Below are 14,981 nucleotides of genomic sequence, written 5' to 3'. Positions count from 1 at the left end.
TCACACATCGCAGATCGCGATGTCTACCCATGGACTACCTCCGTCGCGCCTACATCAAGGCACGCGCACACCGGCAGACCAACTCCACGCACGCACACCTGCAGCCATGGCGACCGGATCGACGTGTGATTCCGAGGTGGAACCACCAAGGAAAGCAACTGTCGCCAGCCTCGTCATTACCCCCTCATATCAAATATGTGATTCTTGATCTTATGATGCAGTGTATGGACTTGCAATTGTGGACTACATGTTGTCCGGACGCCTAGCTATGTGAATTACATGGTAGGTTTGCTCCACCAATGGCAGCATCAAGCAATGCGACAAGCGCTAAGGGAATGGAGTGCACGGACATAGCAACAGTTTCAGAGTGATGTTTGCTTCTCTAGGTAATTTTGTTATTGTATACGTCAGCCTACTCTCTAAGAAACAGTTTTAATCTTTTGGTTTCCAAATAGCTACAAATTCTAATGAATATACACACATATATTATCTGGACTACAAAAAATAGTTTTTTAATTGTTTAAGATAAACATACAAATTAAATGTTCCATTTTCCGCAGCTTGGAGTGTTTAAGGGATTTGTTATAAAATAATTTATCCTGAATTAAAACGAGTGGTCCTTCAATATGCTGCACACACACGTTGGTGAGTTGCATTTTCTTTTCTTCTAAATATGTTCCAGTACGATTGTCCATGGATAAGTATAGCTGCTATTTTAGTTTATATGCTGAGAGTTCATAGTTCCTCTCAGAGATTCAAGGACTGCCTCCATAACCTTGACGACGGACCCTTCCTCCTTTGCCCATGTGGCTGCTCCGCCGCCGCAGAGATGGTGATTTTGCTTTTGTGGCTGAAGTGGCGGCGATGAAGAAGGTCTCCTCGGAGGAAGGGACGGTCAACAACGAGTTCCTCGGCCGCAAGAGCTCCAAAAAGTGTTGCATCTTCCACAAGGAGATGTCGTTCAAAAAGGATTGCAGCGACAACGAAGGCGGCCACCGGAATCTGCGGGGAGGGGGGATAGCTAGGGGACAAGTGCGAGAAGGGCGCTGCTCTTCCTCTACTGTGGGCATGAACACGGCCAGAGACACCACCACTGAGCTCTGCAACATTTCCATATACAGGCCTACAAGGTTTGAACAAAGAAGTCTTACCTGCCACAAAACAAGGTAACATACATTCCCGGCAATCATTTTCTATGAATGTAATGAAAACAAATAATGCATGAGAGAGATATGGAGCTCAGCTCTTCCCTTTGGCAATCTATATGCTTCTCCCAGTAAATCCTTGCATCTTAGAGGCTTAAACCAACGTTCCTTCATGTTTCAATAGATGTTTCCTTTCAAATATTACAGGTCTAAATATTAATAGATTATGAGGCTTTCCTTTTCTGGAACCAACCATTGTTGCATGTAATGAACAGATCTCCACCAATATTAGTCTTGCCATCCCAGCTTGCAAGGGATCAGGGAACAAGTTTTTCACGTTCCACTGCTTACAAGTTGCAAATTGGCCCCTCCTTAGTTACAGTGAAATAAACATCTTCCATCAGCTTTAACAAACACAAAAATGCACCTCTACACAGCCACAGGGAGTTTTCCACGTTCCAGATAGATTGAACTAGCAATTTCATTTAGAAAAATATTTAGAATAATCACATTTTCTTTTGAAATGCTGCCAGCAAACAAAATGTTGCCAGGATAAAAGGGATATGGCAAGTCATCCTGATTTCTTGCTGCACAATTTACATTATTTCCTATTCCCAGGAAAATTCATACAGAACAGAGATGATGTATGCCCAATAAATTACACAATGCAATAATTGTAAATAAGCCAACCAACAGGCTAGAATAACACAGTCATAGGATCATTCCAGATAACATAATTTACTACAGAGAAATGTCCCAATCTTTAAATATTCTTTGGATTTAATTGCTAATGGTAAGCTGGCTTAGATTTTCAGCTTTAGACTCTATATAAGCATGCATTAGCCATTAGATTATCGTTAGGCCGCTTCTTGTTTTTGTTCGGACTTCGGAGTACAAAATCTATTTTTTTGTGATGGTGGTCCAAAGAACTCCAATACATAGTTCTGAGAAAAAAATGAACTAATTATTTTATGTGTTCCTTTCCATAATTGAATGTCATTTGTACTGTAGATTTCTCATACTGTACCTGTAGATCAGTTTGCCTCGAATTTTCTCCTTGATTCAATTTTAATGTGTTCTACTCTACACAGGTAAAGTTGCCTACATAGAGCTTTTCCTTCTCCGTTCAGTTTACCAAACTATTTCTATGTTCTGATCAGTGGAAAGCACCCTCTCAAACTTGGATGTGAGTATAGCATGTTGCTCTATTGAAATACTAAGGGAAACATTTCAAAGCCACTCTCCCAAAAACCTGGATATGAGGCTTCTATACCTTCTTTTTCTTTTTCCCTTTTTTTCATGCCTCTTTTTCTCTTCCTATAATCTTAGTTATTGTTCTGCAGGTTTCCTGATTTATTGTTACATCTTTGTGGTGATCTGTTATATGATATTTACTTTTTCCCCCACTTCCATCCTAGAAGATATAAGCATAACACATATTTCATTTCTTTTCATCATGCTTCAGAAAATTCTTCAATGATGCTTGCCGAGACAAAGGTCAAGAATAGCATTGAAAGTGAAGTCCACAAGTTGTAAATGGAGGTGATAAAAGAAATGCATTTTTCGTATGTTATGTTTAGAGCTACATGCTTACCATGTTATGTAAGTTCGTAAAATATAATCTGATAAAAGAAATGCATCTTTCGTATGTTATGTTTAGAGCTACATGCTTACCATGTTATGTAAGTTCGTAAAATATAACCTGGTAAAAGAAATGCATTTTTCGTATGTTAGTGTGAAGGGGTAGATTAACATTGCTTATTTCTAGAAACTTCTACGCAATTGAACTTCTGTTTTTAACATTTCCTTAGAGAAATGCCATAAGCAAAGATAGTTGACCAATTCTATATAGTGAAGTAAGTATAGTTCCAAATTCAGCATTATATTTATATATGGTGCAAGAAAAAACTAGGATAAAATAGAGGCGCACAACCTACACTTATCTCTTACCATTTGCATCACCTGCATGTAAGTAGCTGATTGCAAGGATGTTGGTTAAGGAGATAAATGACTACTAAGGAGTTTTATTTGTGTGCCTATATGTTATTTGCTATCCCGTGGCAATGCACGTGCATTCAGCTAATAATATGAAGTGGGGAACCCTCAAGTGATTAACACACCGAACAACCGTGTACTAATTAATTTAATGAAATGGAACATAATCCAACGAAACCGGCTACAAAATATTTGATGGACTAATTAATTGAATTGAATAAGTGCTTACACAGAAGGCATCATGAAATAGATTGGATAAAGGCAAATAAAACAAAATAAGGCACGACGAATATAAGAGAGCGACAAGGGAATAAAGCCACATGACGACGGTAGTTTGTGTCTGGATAGGATAATTTTCAGCGTTGAACCATCTAAATTTACTTTGGTTACACATGTGGTTTAGTCGGCCTGGATCTTTGTAAAAGATTCTATCGGAACCTTGCTATACGAAGACATGAAATCCTATCCATTACGGGTTATTCTTGCGTGTTATGGATAACTAGACTCGAGAATCCTTACCATGCACATCCACACTGCATAAGAATAAGCAGCGCTAACATGAACTTTTTATCAGACACTTTTTTTTTTCAAACTTTACTATGGGCAACGAAGTGGGATTTTTCCCTTTGTCTACCACTCCCACTCAAGCATCTTTTCAAAGGAACAAACTAAATCAATCTACTACTCCCTCCGTCTCAAAATAAGTGTCTTAATTTTGTACTAGCTCTAATACATAGTTATACTACTATGTTTGAGACACTTATTTTGGGACGGAGGGAGTATTTCAGAGTTTATATACTGTTAAGCTATACATTCTGTCTCGGTGGTCTCTCTATGTTATCTTATGATGCAAGTCCTTTTCAGTGAAAAGATAGCCATGAAGTGGAGCAAAAAGGAGAAATAACTGGATAGGAAGCACACGAGCATGGTTCCGTGCTAGCAATTCAACGTGCACGAATGAAGTAGCAGCAAAAAATGAACGAACTGGAATATAAAACGGAAAGAAATTCTCAAAACAAAAAAGGAACAAAAAATACATTAAAATAAAAAATAACGGCCCAGTAAAAAACACGAAGCCCGTTTCTTGAGATGTATTTTCAATACCAGAAATGGGCCTACCCACTACAAACAGAAGAAACGGGCCCATCAGAAATTGGAAGCCTGGTTAGAAAACTCTGTACGTTGACACAACAACTCAACAACAATGGGCCGGGGAAAAAAATGAAAATCAAAATTACAAAAATATATCAGAGCCAGGTTTCGATCCTGGGACCTGTGGGTTATGGGCCCACCACGCTTCCGCTGCGCCACTCTGATTTTCATGTCAATGTTACTATTTCTTTGTTAATAATTCCCTTGAAGGGGTGATAGGATCCTTGTTGGTACTACAACTACATTTGTTGCTGATTTGAATTCTAATTCACGCACTCCTACTCATCAGCACACCTCCACTTGTTACATCCTTTTATTTTCTTTTAACTGCGCATTCATCCTGCCTATCACCGGTGAATATCGATCGATGCACTCTTATGTATTCCCTCCGCTATAATATAGCACGCGCATGGGTTTTTTAAAGAGTACAAATGCACAAACTTTGATCAAGTTTTTAGGAAAAAAAATATGTATCTACAATACTAAATATGCAATATAGACAATATATTCCGTGATGAATCTGATGGTATTTACTTGATATTGTTGACGTCGATATTTTTTATTAGCATGGCTAAAGTTTACCAAATCTGACTTAAAATAAATCTAATACACGCTATATTTTCGGACAGAGAGAGTAATTGTTCAAAACATTTACTTCTGATTAATAACGGTCTGTTAGGTATTTCTTAATACATGGTACTAGCTCATGTTTTGCGGTCCCAATAACAAAGAAAGTTGTCATTGTTTAGTAGCCATGTGGACGACCTGACGCGGACGACGGGTCAGCAGCTCCAAAGAGGAGTGGGTTGCCCACGAAGCTCCTAGTATATATACAAGGGGAAGCCACACGTATTGTTACAACAGAACCGGAGAGCATGCCGGTCGTGGATACATGGGCGTAGGCGTGGCGAGTGGAGACGAGGTCGCCGTAGGACCAGGCCTAGGCCGTTGCGCTCGTGGATGAGGATGCATGTAACGGTTCCAACACCCCCCCCCCTAGCCGAAGCGCGGTGATCACCGACGTTGAGGCTGGAGCAAAAGTCGACGAAGACGCTTGTAGGCAACCCCTTGGTGAAGATGTCGGCGAACTGCGACGCGGTCGGCACATGCAAGACACGTACTTCACCGAGAGAGACTCGCTCCCGAACGAAGTGAAGGTCGGTCTCGATGTGCTTCGCGCGCTGATGTTGGACGGGGTTGCTGGACATGTACATGACATTGATGTTGTCGCAGTAGACGATGGTGGCCCACGACGGTTGGTGGCCGAGCTCGACGAGTAGTTGGCGAAGCCAGGACGCCTCTGCAACGGCGTTGGCAATGCCCCGGTACTCCGCCTCCGCACTGGAGCGAGAGACGGTAGTCTGCCGCTTCGAGGACCAGCTGACGAGGTTGGAGCCGAGGTAGACGGCAAAACCGGACGTAGACTTGCGGGTGTCGGGGCAGCCCGTCCAGTCCGCGTCGGAATAGGCAGTCAGGTCGGCGGAGGTGGAGAAGAGGAAGTGCAAGCCGAGGTGGGTGGTTCCACGAACATACCAAAGGATCCGCTTGATCAGCTCATAATGGGCATCCCGAGGGGCATGCATGAAGAGGCAACATTGTTGCACGGCATAAGCGAGATCGGGACGGGTGAGGGTGAGGTACTCGAGGGCGCCAGCAAGACTGTGGTATAAGGGGGGTCGTGGAAGGCAGGACCGTCGGTGGCGGAGAGCTTGGAGGTGGTGTCGACGGGCGTGGAGACAGGCTTGCAGTTGAGCATGCCGACGCGATCCAAGATCTCAAGGGCATACTGCTCCTGGGAGAGATGGAGGCCGGTGGAGGTGTGCTGTACATTAATGCCAAGGAAGTGGTGGAGAGAGCCCATGTCCGTCAGAGAGAACTCACGATGTAGGGATGTTATGATGGACTGGAGGAAGGCGGGGGAACTAGCGGCGAGGAGGATATCATGGACGTACAGAAGCAGGTATGCTGTGTCGAGGCCCCGATGAAGGGAGAAGAGGGAGGAATCCGTCTTGGAAGCCTGGAAGCCGAGGGTGGACAGGTACGAGGTGAATCGGGCAAACCACGCCCGCGGCGCCTGCTTGAGCCCGTAGAGCGATCGGTTGAGACGACACACGTCCCGTGGGCGAGCCCTGTCGATGAAGCCGGCAGGCTGCACGCTATACACCGTCTCGGCGAGATGCCCATGGAGGAAGGCATTCTTGACATCGAGTTGATGGATAGGCCACGAGCTGGTGGTGGCGAGGCTGAGGACGACACGAACGGTGGCTGGCTTGACAACGGGACTGAATGTCTCGCCATAGTCCACCCCAGCCTGTTGGGTGAAGCCACGGAGAACCCAACGGGCCTTGTACCGTGCCAACGTGCCGTCGGTGTTGAATTTGTGCCAAACAATCCATTTGCCGCTGACCACATTAGCACCTGCAGGACGAGAGACCAACGACCAAGTGTCATTCCTCAACAACGCATTATACTCATCAAGCATAGCAGCGGCCCAGTTAGGATCATGCAATGCAGGGCGGTATGAGGAAGGAATGGGGCTGATAGACGGTGTCACCGATAGACTAACAAGGTGTTTGGGAAGGGAGAAATCGGACTTGGACCGGGTGTGCATGGGGTGCAAGTTCGTGGGTGGTTGTACCGGGACGACACATTTGGGGAGGGGCGGCCGAGCGAGTGGAACAGGATTGGTTGGCGCGGGATCTGGCACGGAATTAGGGGAAGCTAGCGCGGGAGCGGGCGCAGAATCGGAGGTGGATGTGTGATCCGGGCAGGGCGATGACTGAGGCAAGGCGGGATCAGAGGTGGGCACGCGAACTTGGGCGAAAGCGGGGCGCGAGCTGGATAGGTGGCGTCCGGTGAAAGGAAGGGTGGTGTGGCCCAGGCGAGAGCGGGGCACGGGGAGTCGTGGGTTGGTGGGTTGTTGGCTGGCGCGCGGTGTGATGAGTGGAGGCGCGGATCCCGGGGCGTACGAGGTAGGTACGGGGGGCGGGAAAGGCGCGACAGGAGCTGGCGGGCCAGGGCCCAGATCAGGTGTGGAGGGAGACAGAGGGCTCGGCTGTGGCGAATGGAAATTTGTTTTCGTCAAAAATGACATGCCTGGAGATGTAAACGCGTGGAGTGCGTAGGTCCACGCAGTGGTAGCCTTTGTGCTCGAGGGGAGAGCCAAGGTGGACGCAGGGAGTAGAGCGGGGGGGCGAGTTTGTGGGGTGCGAGGTGTGTGAGGTTTGGAAAACAGAGACACCCAAAAACTCATAGGTGATCGTATGTGGGGTGGTGGCCATGGAGAAGAAAGTAGGTGGTGTTTTTGTTGTCAGTGGAAGAGGGTCGCCGGTTGATTAGGTGGTTGGCGGTGTGGAGGGCTTCCACCCAATATGGGGGTGGCATGTGTGCATGGATGAGGAGGGTGCGAAGAACATCATTGGTGGTGCGGAGGAGGCGTTCAGCCTTGTCGTTCTGAGACGACGTGTGGGGGCACGAGAGGCGAAGGGAAACGCCGAGGCGAGAGAAGTGTTCGCGGAGGGCGTGAGAGAGAAATTCCCCGCCGTTGTTGCACTGCACACATTTAATGACATGGCTATGTTGGGTTAGAACGTAGGAGAAAAAGCGTTGGAGGGTGACGGCAGTGTCACTTTTGTGGCGTAGAGGAAATGCCCACGAGTAGTGAGTGTAATCGTCAAGCACAATAAGATAGTATTGGTAGCCGGAAAAACTACACACGGGAGAAGTCCACAAATCACATTGAATAAGCTGAAACGACTCAGTGGTATGAGAGGTGGAGGTGGGAAAAGGTAAACGTGGCTGCTTGCCAATCATGCAAGATTCACATACATGAGAACCTTGAGTGTTATTACATGAATCGAGAAAGTTGGTAGCTAAAATGGAAAGGGAAGCGCGGCCGGGATGTCCAAGGCGCAAGTGCCACAAATCGCCGTTGCTGGAGACCGAGAGGACCTGAGGGCCGCCATTATTAGAGAAGAATGGGTATAAATCGCCGGAGCTACTGGATCTCATGAGAACCTTTCCCGTGGCCATGTCCTTCACAGAGAAACCAAAAAGGTCAAAAGAGACAATGCACCAATTATCACGTGTAAAACGGCGTACGGAAATAAGGTTTTGGATAATGCCGGGGGAGATGAGAATGTTGTGGAGATGGAAGGGGGGAAGAGAGGTGGAGCCACATGCAATGATAGGGAGCTCGGAGCCATCGCCGACTGTTACGCGAGATGGATAATACGATGAAGGGGAGACAGTGGTGAGGGTACCTGACGAGCCAACAACGTGCGAGGTGGCTCCAGTGTCCATGTACCATTCGGAACCGGAGGGAGGCTGCTGCACTTGCATGTTGGTGAGCTGGGACAGGAGGGCTTGTCGATCCCACTGCAGCGAGGAGGAGATCGAGCCGACGACGGGGTAGGCCTCGTGCGGAGCGCTTGGGCGAGGGCCGAGGACCCCCGCGGCGTTCGGCGGCGTCCAGGGAGACCGCCACTGCTGCGGGGTGGGCATCGGGGCGCCGAAGGGAGCGAAGTAACCCATCCAGGGCCAGGGCCGACCCTGAGGGGGGGGGGGGCAGAGGGGGCGACCTCCCCGGGCCCCCAATTTCAAGGGGCCCCGTCCCGGCTATGCAGAAGTTCGGTTTGCCCATGGCTTAAAGAAAAAATAAGCTTGTCCTCGCCATAACCATATTGTGAATTTTATCTTTGCTAATTAAGTAAATTCTCTTTGCATACATGATGCTTACCTTGCACGTTCAATATTGGATGTAATATTTGTTTTTGCTATGTTTGTTTCTATGCCTTTTCAAAATTCATGTCTTGTAGCGAAAAAATGAGAAGGAAAAAACATGGAGATGACTTGGTAGAATCATAGATAGAAGCTACTGGCAATTCTTTTCAGCACCAGTACTGGTCTATCAATCAAACCAAATGAGTTGGCGATAATTATTGTAGAGGAAGACAAACCAAGTAAATAAAATTCTAAATTAATCTGAACAAGAAGAAGATGTTGACATCAACACATGAAATAACAATTTATGTGGCTCTGATGTTTGTTTATTATTGTTATGTTGTTTACATTAAGGGGGCCCTGAGTTTCAGTTCCCGCCCCAGGCCCCCAAAATCTCAGGACCGGCCCTGTCCAGGGCTGTTGCGCTGGTTGGCCACGACCACCAGTGGAGCTGGAGGAGGCACCAAGGTGCCCGCGTCCACGACCGCGGCCGCGGCCGCGTCCGCCACGCTGACGATCACCGAAGGGGTTCATGGCGGGGCCGCCGGTGGCAGGCGCCTTACCCTTGTCGGACGAGGAAGGAGGGGTGCCGAATGAAGGCCCGCCGGCATGGTTGATGGTGAGGGCCGTGACGCCCGACGCGCGTTCGCGTTCCGTGACGGAGATCTCCTCGAGGAGCAGGCGAGACCTGCCCTGGAGGAAGGTGGGGAAGGGTTGTTGCATCGGCAGCAGAGTCGACATGACGTGGAAGCGGCGACTGAGCCCGCAGATGAGTTGGAGCGTGAGAGACCGATTCGAGACCGGTTTGCTGACGTCGGCAAGGGCGGAGGCGAGCTGCTGAAGACGGCGGCGGTACTGGGCGATTGTCATGTCGCCCTGCATCGTCGCGCGGAAGTCGGCGCCGATGTGGATGGCGCGACCGGCGGCGTTGTCGAGGAAGAACACCTCGAGCTGCTGCCAGATGTGGAAGGCCGTAGCTGCCGGCATTTGGACAGTGTCGTAGAGCTCGTCGAAGATCGTCCCGTACATCCAGAGGACGGTCGTGATGTCGTCGTTGCGCCAGACGACGTCCTCATGCAGCGGCTCCGCCTCCTCCAGCACGTGGTCCTCGACGCGGTACTTGCACAATACGTACCAGAGGAGGTTGCGTCACTTGGAGTAATTTCCGGAGTCGAGCGAGAGCTTGAACGGGATGTACGAGGTGATGTTGATGTGGTCCATGGAAGGGAGAGGCGCCGGGGGAACCTGAGGTGGGCGGAGCGCGATGATGTCGGTGTGGGGATGGGCGACACGAAGGGGGGGCACCATGGGTGCAGCGGGAGGCCGGCGTAGAGCGTGGACGTTTGGCAACAGAGGCGCCGGAGCGACTGGGGGGCCGGCGCAGGGTGGGGGGCGACTTCCGACAGGATGATGACGGCGTCGGCGTCCCCGAAGGAGCGAGTCCGGCGAAGGGGGCGACGGATGCTCATGGTGAGAGGAGGATCGAACCTATCTGATACCAAGTAAGAGAGATGAAGAGAGATGAACTCAGTGTATATCTATTCATCCACACACAGTCACATATATATATATATATATACAAGTGGAAGGCACACGTATTGTTACAACAGAATCGGAGAGCATGTCCGTCGTCGCTACGTGGGCGTGGCGAGTGGAGGCGAGGTCGCCGTAGGACCAGGGCCAACGGCTCCTGGATGAGGATGCATGTAACGGTTCCAACATGATTGATTGAGCTTATCTTTTTGTTCTTTTTTTTCAAAAATAAAGAGGATTTCCAACCCATCCATTACCTACAACCGCATGCCTTATTATTCTGTAACTGCTTGGATATGTCAGCCTCGCAAGCACCCTTTGTAAGACACTGAACAAGCCTACAATCATGGTGTTTTGCAGGATAATACCAGCGCAAGCTGGTAAAACGGCCTTTGCAGCGCACACAATAAACGAAAAAAAAAACATGACGTTCATATGAATTCCAGATTCTCGTATTCTTCCCACTTGAAGCTGTCCTCAAACTTCAGTTTATAATCATCAAACAGCACCTACCCAAACATCAGTATATTGGAGCGACAATTCAAAATTACACGCACAGGATCCTAGTGCACAACCGTTGACAGGAAAACACAACTGCAACTCATTTGCAGATATTGACCAGAACAACACAGCAAATTCATAAATGGCTTAGCCACAGCATTGAGACTAAAAGTGTGCAGCAGTACCAATCCACACTAGTACTTCACGACCTTGACATTACAGTATAGCACAACAACACTTTGACAATATGACATAAGTAAAGCAGCAACACTGACAGACATAACATGACAGTCAAGAAGACTGTTTCAGTAAAACTAAAAAAGGAGCATAACATAAGTAAGCCATCAAACATAATCCTGAAACAGGAGTAGAATCAGCAAGACAGGGAGGAGAGGGTGATCTTGTTGATGAGCACCACCAATCTCATGTTCACAAACTTCTTAGGCTGCTTGCTTTGACTCTGCAGAGACGGCAAACCAGAACCAATTGTAATCAGATTCCTATAGGTTGCAAATATAATTTTATATATGCATAAAATTGCTCTGCCACTACCAGGATAGAATACAATACACACTTGACAGCAGAGAAAAACAAAGAAGACGATACTTCAACAAGGCAGACAAGAGAAATGCAGTTTTGCATCGGGTGGCTGTACAAACTGCAGATAATATCTTATGATAAAACGAACTTTGTATTTACTGTGTAGCACTAGTACAGAAAAGGTTCTGAAAAAAGAACAGAACATGTCATAGCTTGACTACTTACGTCTGACCCCTTCAAAACAAATCCTACCGACTTATATCTGACGGATACTCAAAATGGACAATGTTTTTCACCACACGCTTTAAAACAAAAGTCAACTTGATTTAACTATTTAAGACGTTGTATATCATGTCATTTGAAAGGGCGAAAACTGTCGTACTTATGTACTCCCTTTGTTCCTGAATATAAGTCTTTCTAGAGATTTCACTATGGGCTACATACGGATGTATATATAGACATATTTTTAAGTGTAGATTCACTTATTTTGCTCCGTATGTAGTCCATAGTAGTATCTCTAAAAAAACTTATATTTAGGAATGGAGGAAGTAGAACAGTTATCAAATGCAGTGTTTATGAACTCCCAGCTACAGAGAAATAATCTTAACAGCGGACCATTAGTAGAGGTCCCACATGATAATGTTACAGTTTTACTTCATTGCAATGCATACAGCTAACAGTTTTGTTTTAAATGGGACTATCAACACTCTGACCGTCACATAGCAAGAGTGAAGCTACTTACTGTTTGTCAAGCTTTCTGCTTGCCTCGTCTTGAAACCTGGACCCAGCTTGAGTCAGCAGCATTACTTTTGTATATGGCACCTGCTTGGGTGTCGGCATTACTTTTGTATATGCCACCTGCTTTGGTGATACGGTCCGTGCTTGATTCAGCAGCCTTCCCTTTGTACATGTTGTCAATAGGTTTCAAAGCTATGCGACTGCCTCCTTGTGGAATTCCATCTCTGGCTTTTCCTCTGTAACTGCGACAACAAAATGGGCCAAAAGTGAATAAATTTTGCAGGTGCAGAAACAACCAGAGTCATAAAGCAAGAGCACATCTTCCAATGAGTTCCGGTTGTAGAAGACAATTTCACTCAACAGAGCTCACTTGGTGAATGCAGAATGACCCCAACTCTTATACATCCCCATCTACTGAGCAACTTACTTGAACAGAAGTTCTACTGCCATACAAAACCCAGAGTTGATGGCACTTTGGAGTCCAAGTTCATTTCATAATATATCTTGACTCTATTCCTGGTTATAGCTCAATATGTAGTATGGTTATCAGCTTAACTAGTTAAGCTGCCTCATCTGCTCTATCTAAGCTACATATTTGAACTGAATTAACCTATAGACATTCTAACATGAGAAATATCATATTTAATCTAAAAATAAGTCCACAAAATTCATACTCACTAGCATCCCCTGAGCAGGCCTGTCTAACTATGCCGGTTTGCACTATTATACTACTTCTCTAAGATCCGGACTGGTATGTACAGCAAGATAGATAGTTGAAATGCACTAGTTATAACATGATAACCTGGCAGACGACTCAGCGGTCAGATAGTTGGAGATCCCACTTTGAAGGTAGGTGTAACTGAAGCCATATGCCCTTTTTGCATCAAACTTGGACACTCCTTGTAATACCTTTTTCCTCATGTTCACAGCGAACACAACTGCCCTGCGGCTCATCTCTTTAGCCTTGGCCATGACATAAACAACATCATCATCATGCAGGCTCAGAGCAGGGTGACCTCCCTGGAGTCTCTCAAAGGCAATCAGAGTGTCCTGACCATTCAGAACATCATGAAGCAATACACAATCACTCTTGTCAACTGGTATCTTGAACATATCGAGTCTGCGATCCTTCTGCCAGTTCTGCCAAGGCTCTATCATTTTCCATGTGGTCGCTTCCAAAACTTTGGAAATTAAAGTGGTGTTGAAGGATACTGGGTGGTGTTTGACCTTCAATCGCATCTCAAAGAACCTGATATGACCTCCGACGATGGCAATGTCTCGAAATTGCTCTGGAGGGCCTACGAGCTTCTTGCTAAATGGTAGCGGCAATGCACAGTACCGAAGAACAGTGCGGCTGGTGAGCACCTCACAGAACAGAATGCCGTTGCATAGGTCGATCCAGGCCACCAGACCATCTTTGCCTCCGATAACCAGCACCTTGTTTGTAAGAATGCGCGAGAATCTCTGTGGTTTATCAACATGCATCAGCCTGGTGCTCCATGTCCAGGTCTTGGAGTCAAATTGGTGGAGGTCATATTGTCCGTGGACCCCTGCCCAGTGGATAGCAGCGATGATATAACTGCCGTCACCACGGCGAACAATGCCCGCTGAGCAGTCGGCAAAGACAAAGGAGCTGGCGTCGGCGAGGCGGCGAAGAGTTGGGTTGGTGCCGGCCTGGTACACATAGTAATTATTGATGTAATTGTTGGGACAGTGGTGTGTATGAGGGCCAATGGCGACCCGGAGGAGCACCAGGTCGTCCTGAGCGGCGACGACCATGGGCATATTGGTGAACTCGCTGGGTTCCACGCCGTTGGAGTGGACCGTCAGGCAGGAGACGCCCGGCGGGTGGGCGATCCAGAAGGTAACCCGGATGCGGTGATCCTTAATCAAGGGCGCATCAGCGGTGGTGGCGTTGATGCGGTCGTCGAAGTAGGCCTGTACGTCGAGAAGGATCGAATGGGGGAAAGAGTCCAGATCGTGGGGGTGGGTAGGCGACCAGACGTTCTCCACTTCGTACTCCTCGTCCTCCTCGTCTTCGTCGTCATCCGTGTACTCCTCGGAGGAGGAGGAGGAGTACTCGTCCTCATCGTCGTCGATTCTGAGAGATGAGAAGTCGATTCCCTTCTTTCCCATAGCGATCGGGCTCGGAACTTGAGAGTGGCTGCGGCGATCAACGCTTGGTTGATGCTCCATAGCGATTGGCCTCGGAATCGAAGAGTGCGAATCAAGGTCGTGGCGGTGGCGGTGGCGGCGGCGGCGATCTAAGGTTGGCTGATTTGGGTATCAAAGGATCGGATAGGAGGAAATTGTGTGGGTCTCGTCTCGTGGCGGCGGAAAGAGGGATTCCCAAACCCTAACCCGAGGGGAAAGTAGGAGAGGATTGTGGGGAAGGTTCCCCCAATTATGACCCGTTGGATGAAAAAACAGGGGCTGGATGAAGGTTGGTGGGAGTATTCTAGGGGCTTTTCTTTTTTTGAGACAACCTTGCAAAGCTTTTTTTTCTTTTTGCGAAGCTTTATTAAGGGTCAAAAATGTTGTGTTAAAAAAAAGTCAAGAATATTTACATGCAAAAAAAGCAACTCATCTTGTTGGCCCAACCAAACATGTCGTCCAAACCCGAGTGTTAAAGCATGCTTAGCAACATTGTGAACC

General features: G+C 47.3%; 1 protein-coding gene across 2 annotated transcripts; it reads right to left on the bottom strand.

Annotated features, from left to right (window-relative positions):
* Positions 1–11,183: 11,183 nt before the first annotated feature.
* Positions 11,184–14,704, bottom strand: LOC123400088. Of its 2 annotated transcripts, none has more exons than XM_045094493.1 (3): positions 13,129–14,704; positions 12,331–12,562; positions 11,184–11,508 (listed from the first exon to the last, which is right to left on the bottom strand). In XM_045094493.1, the coding sequence occupies exons 1-2, from the start codon at positions 14,520–14,522 to the stop codon at positions 12,337–12,339; spliced, it is 1,620 nt and encodes a 539-aa protein (XP_044950428.1). In that variant the 5' UTR covers positions 14,523–14,704; the 3' UTR covers positions 11,184–11,508; positions 12,331–12,336. The 2 variants fall into 2 exon arrangements, with proteins under 2 accessions (XP_044950428.1, XP_044950427.1); XM_045094492.1 differs by having other exon boundaries at positions 12,331–12,568; positions 13,129–14,700.
* Positions 14,705–14,981: the final 277 nt, after the last annotated feature.

This window comes from Hordeum vulgare, chromosome 5H (assembly GCF_904849725.1).
Source record: "Hordeum vulgare subsp. vulgare chromosome 5H, MorexV3_pseudomolecules_assembly, whole genome shotgun sequence".
NCBI lineage: Eukaryota > Viridiplantae > Streptophyta > Magnoliopsida > Poales > Poaceae > Hordeum > Hordeum vulgare.
This window is presented reverse-complemented; position numbering and strand designations above follow the sequence as displayed.

Excerpts from the sequence above, each read along its gene's own strand:
- LOC123400088 (XM_045094492.1), bottom strand. The coding sequence starts at position 14,522 with ATGGAGCATCAACCAAGCGTTGATCGCCGCAGCCACTCTCAAGTTCCG. Across the intron at positions 12,569-13,128 it reads ACCGCTGAGTCGTCTGCCAG|TTACAGAGGAAAAGCCAGAG; the intron begins GTTATCATGTTA and ends TTGTTGTCGCAG.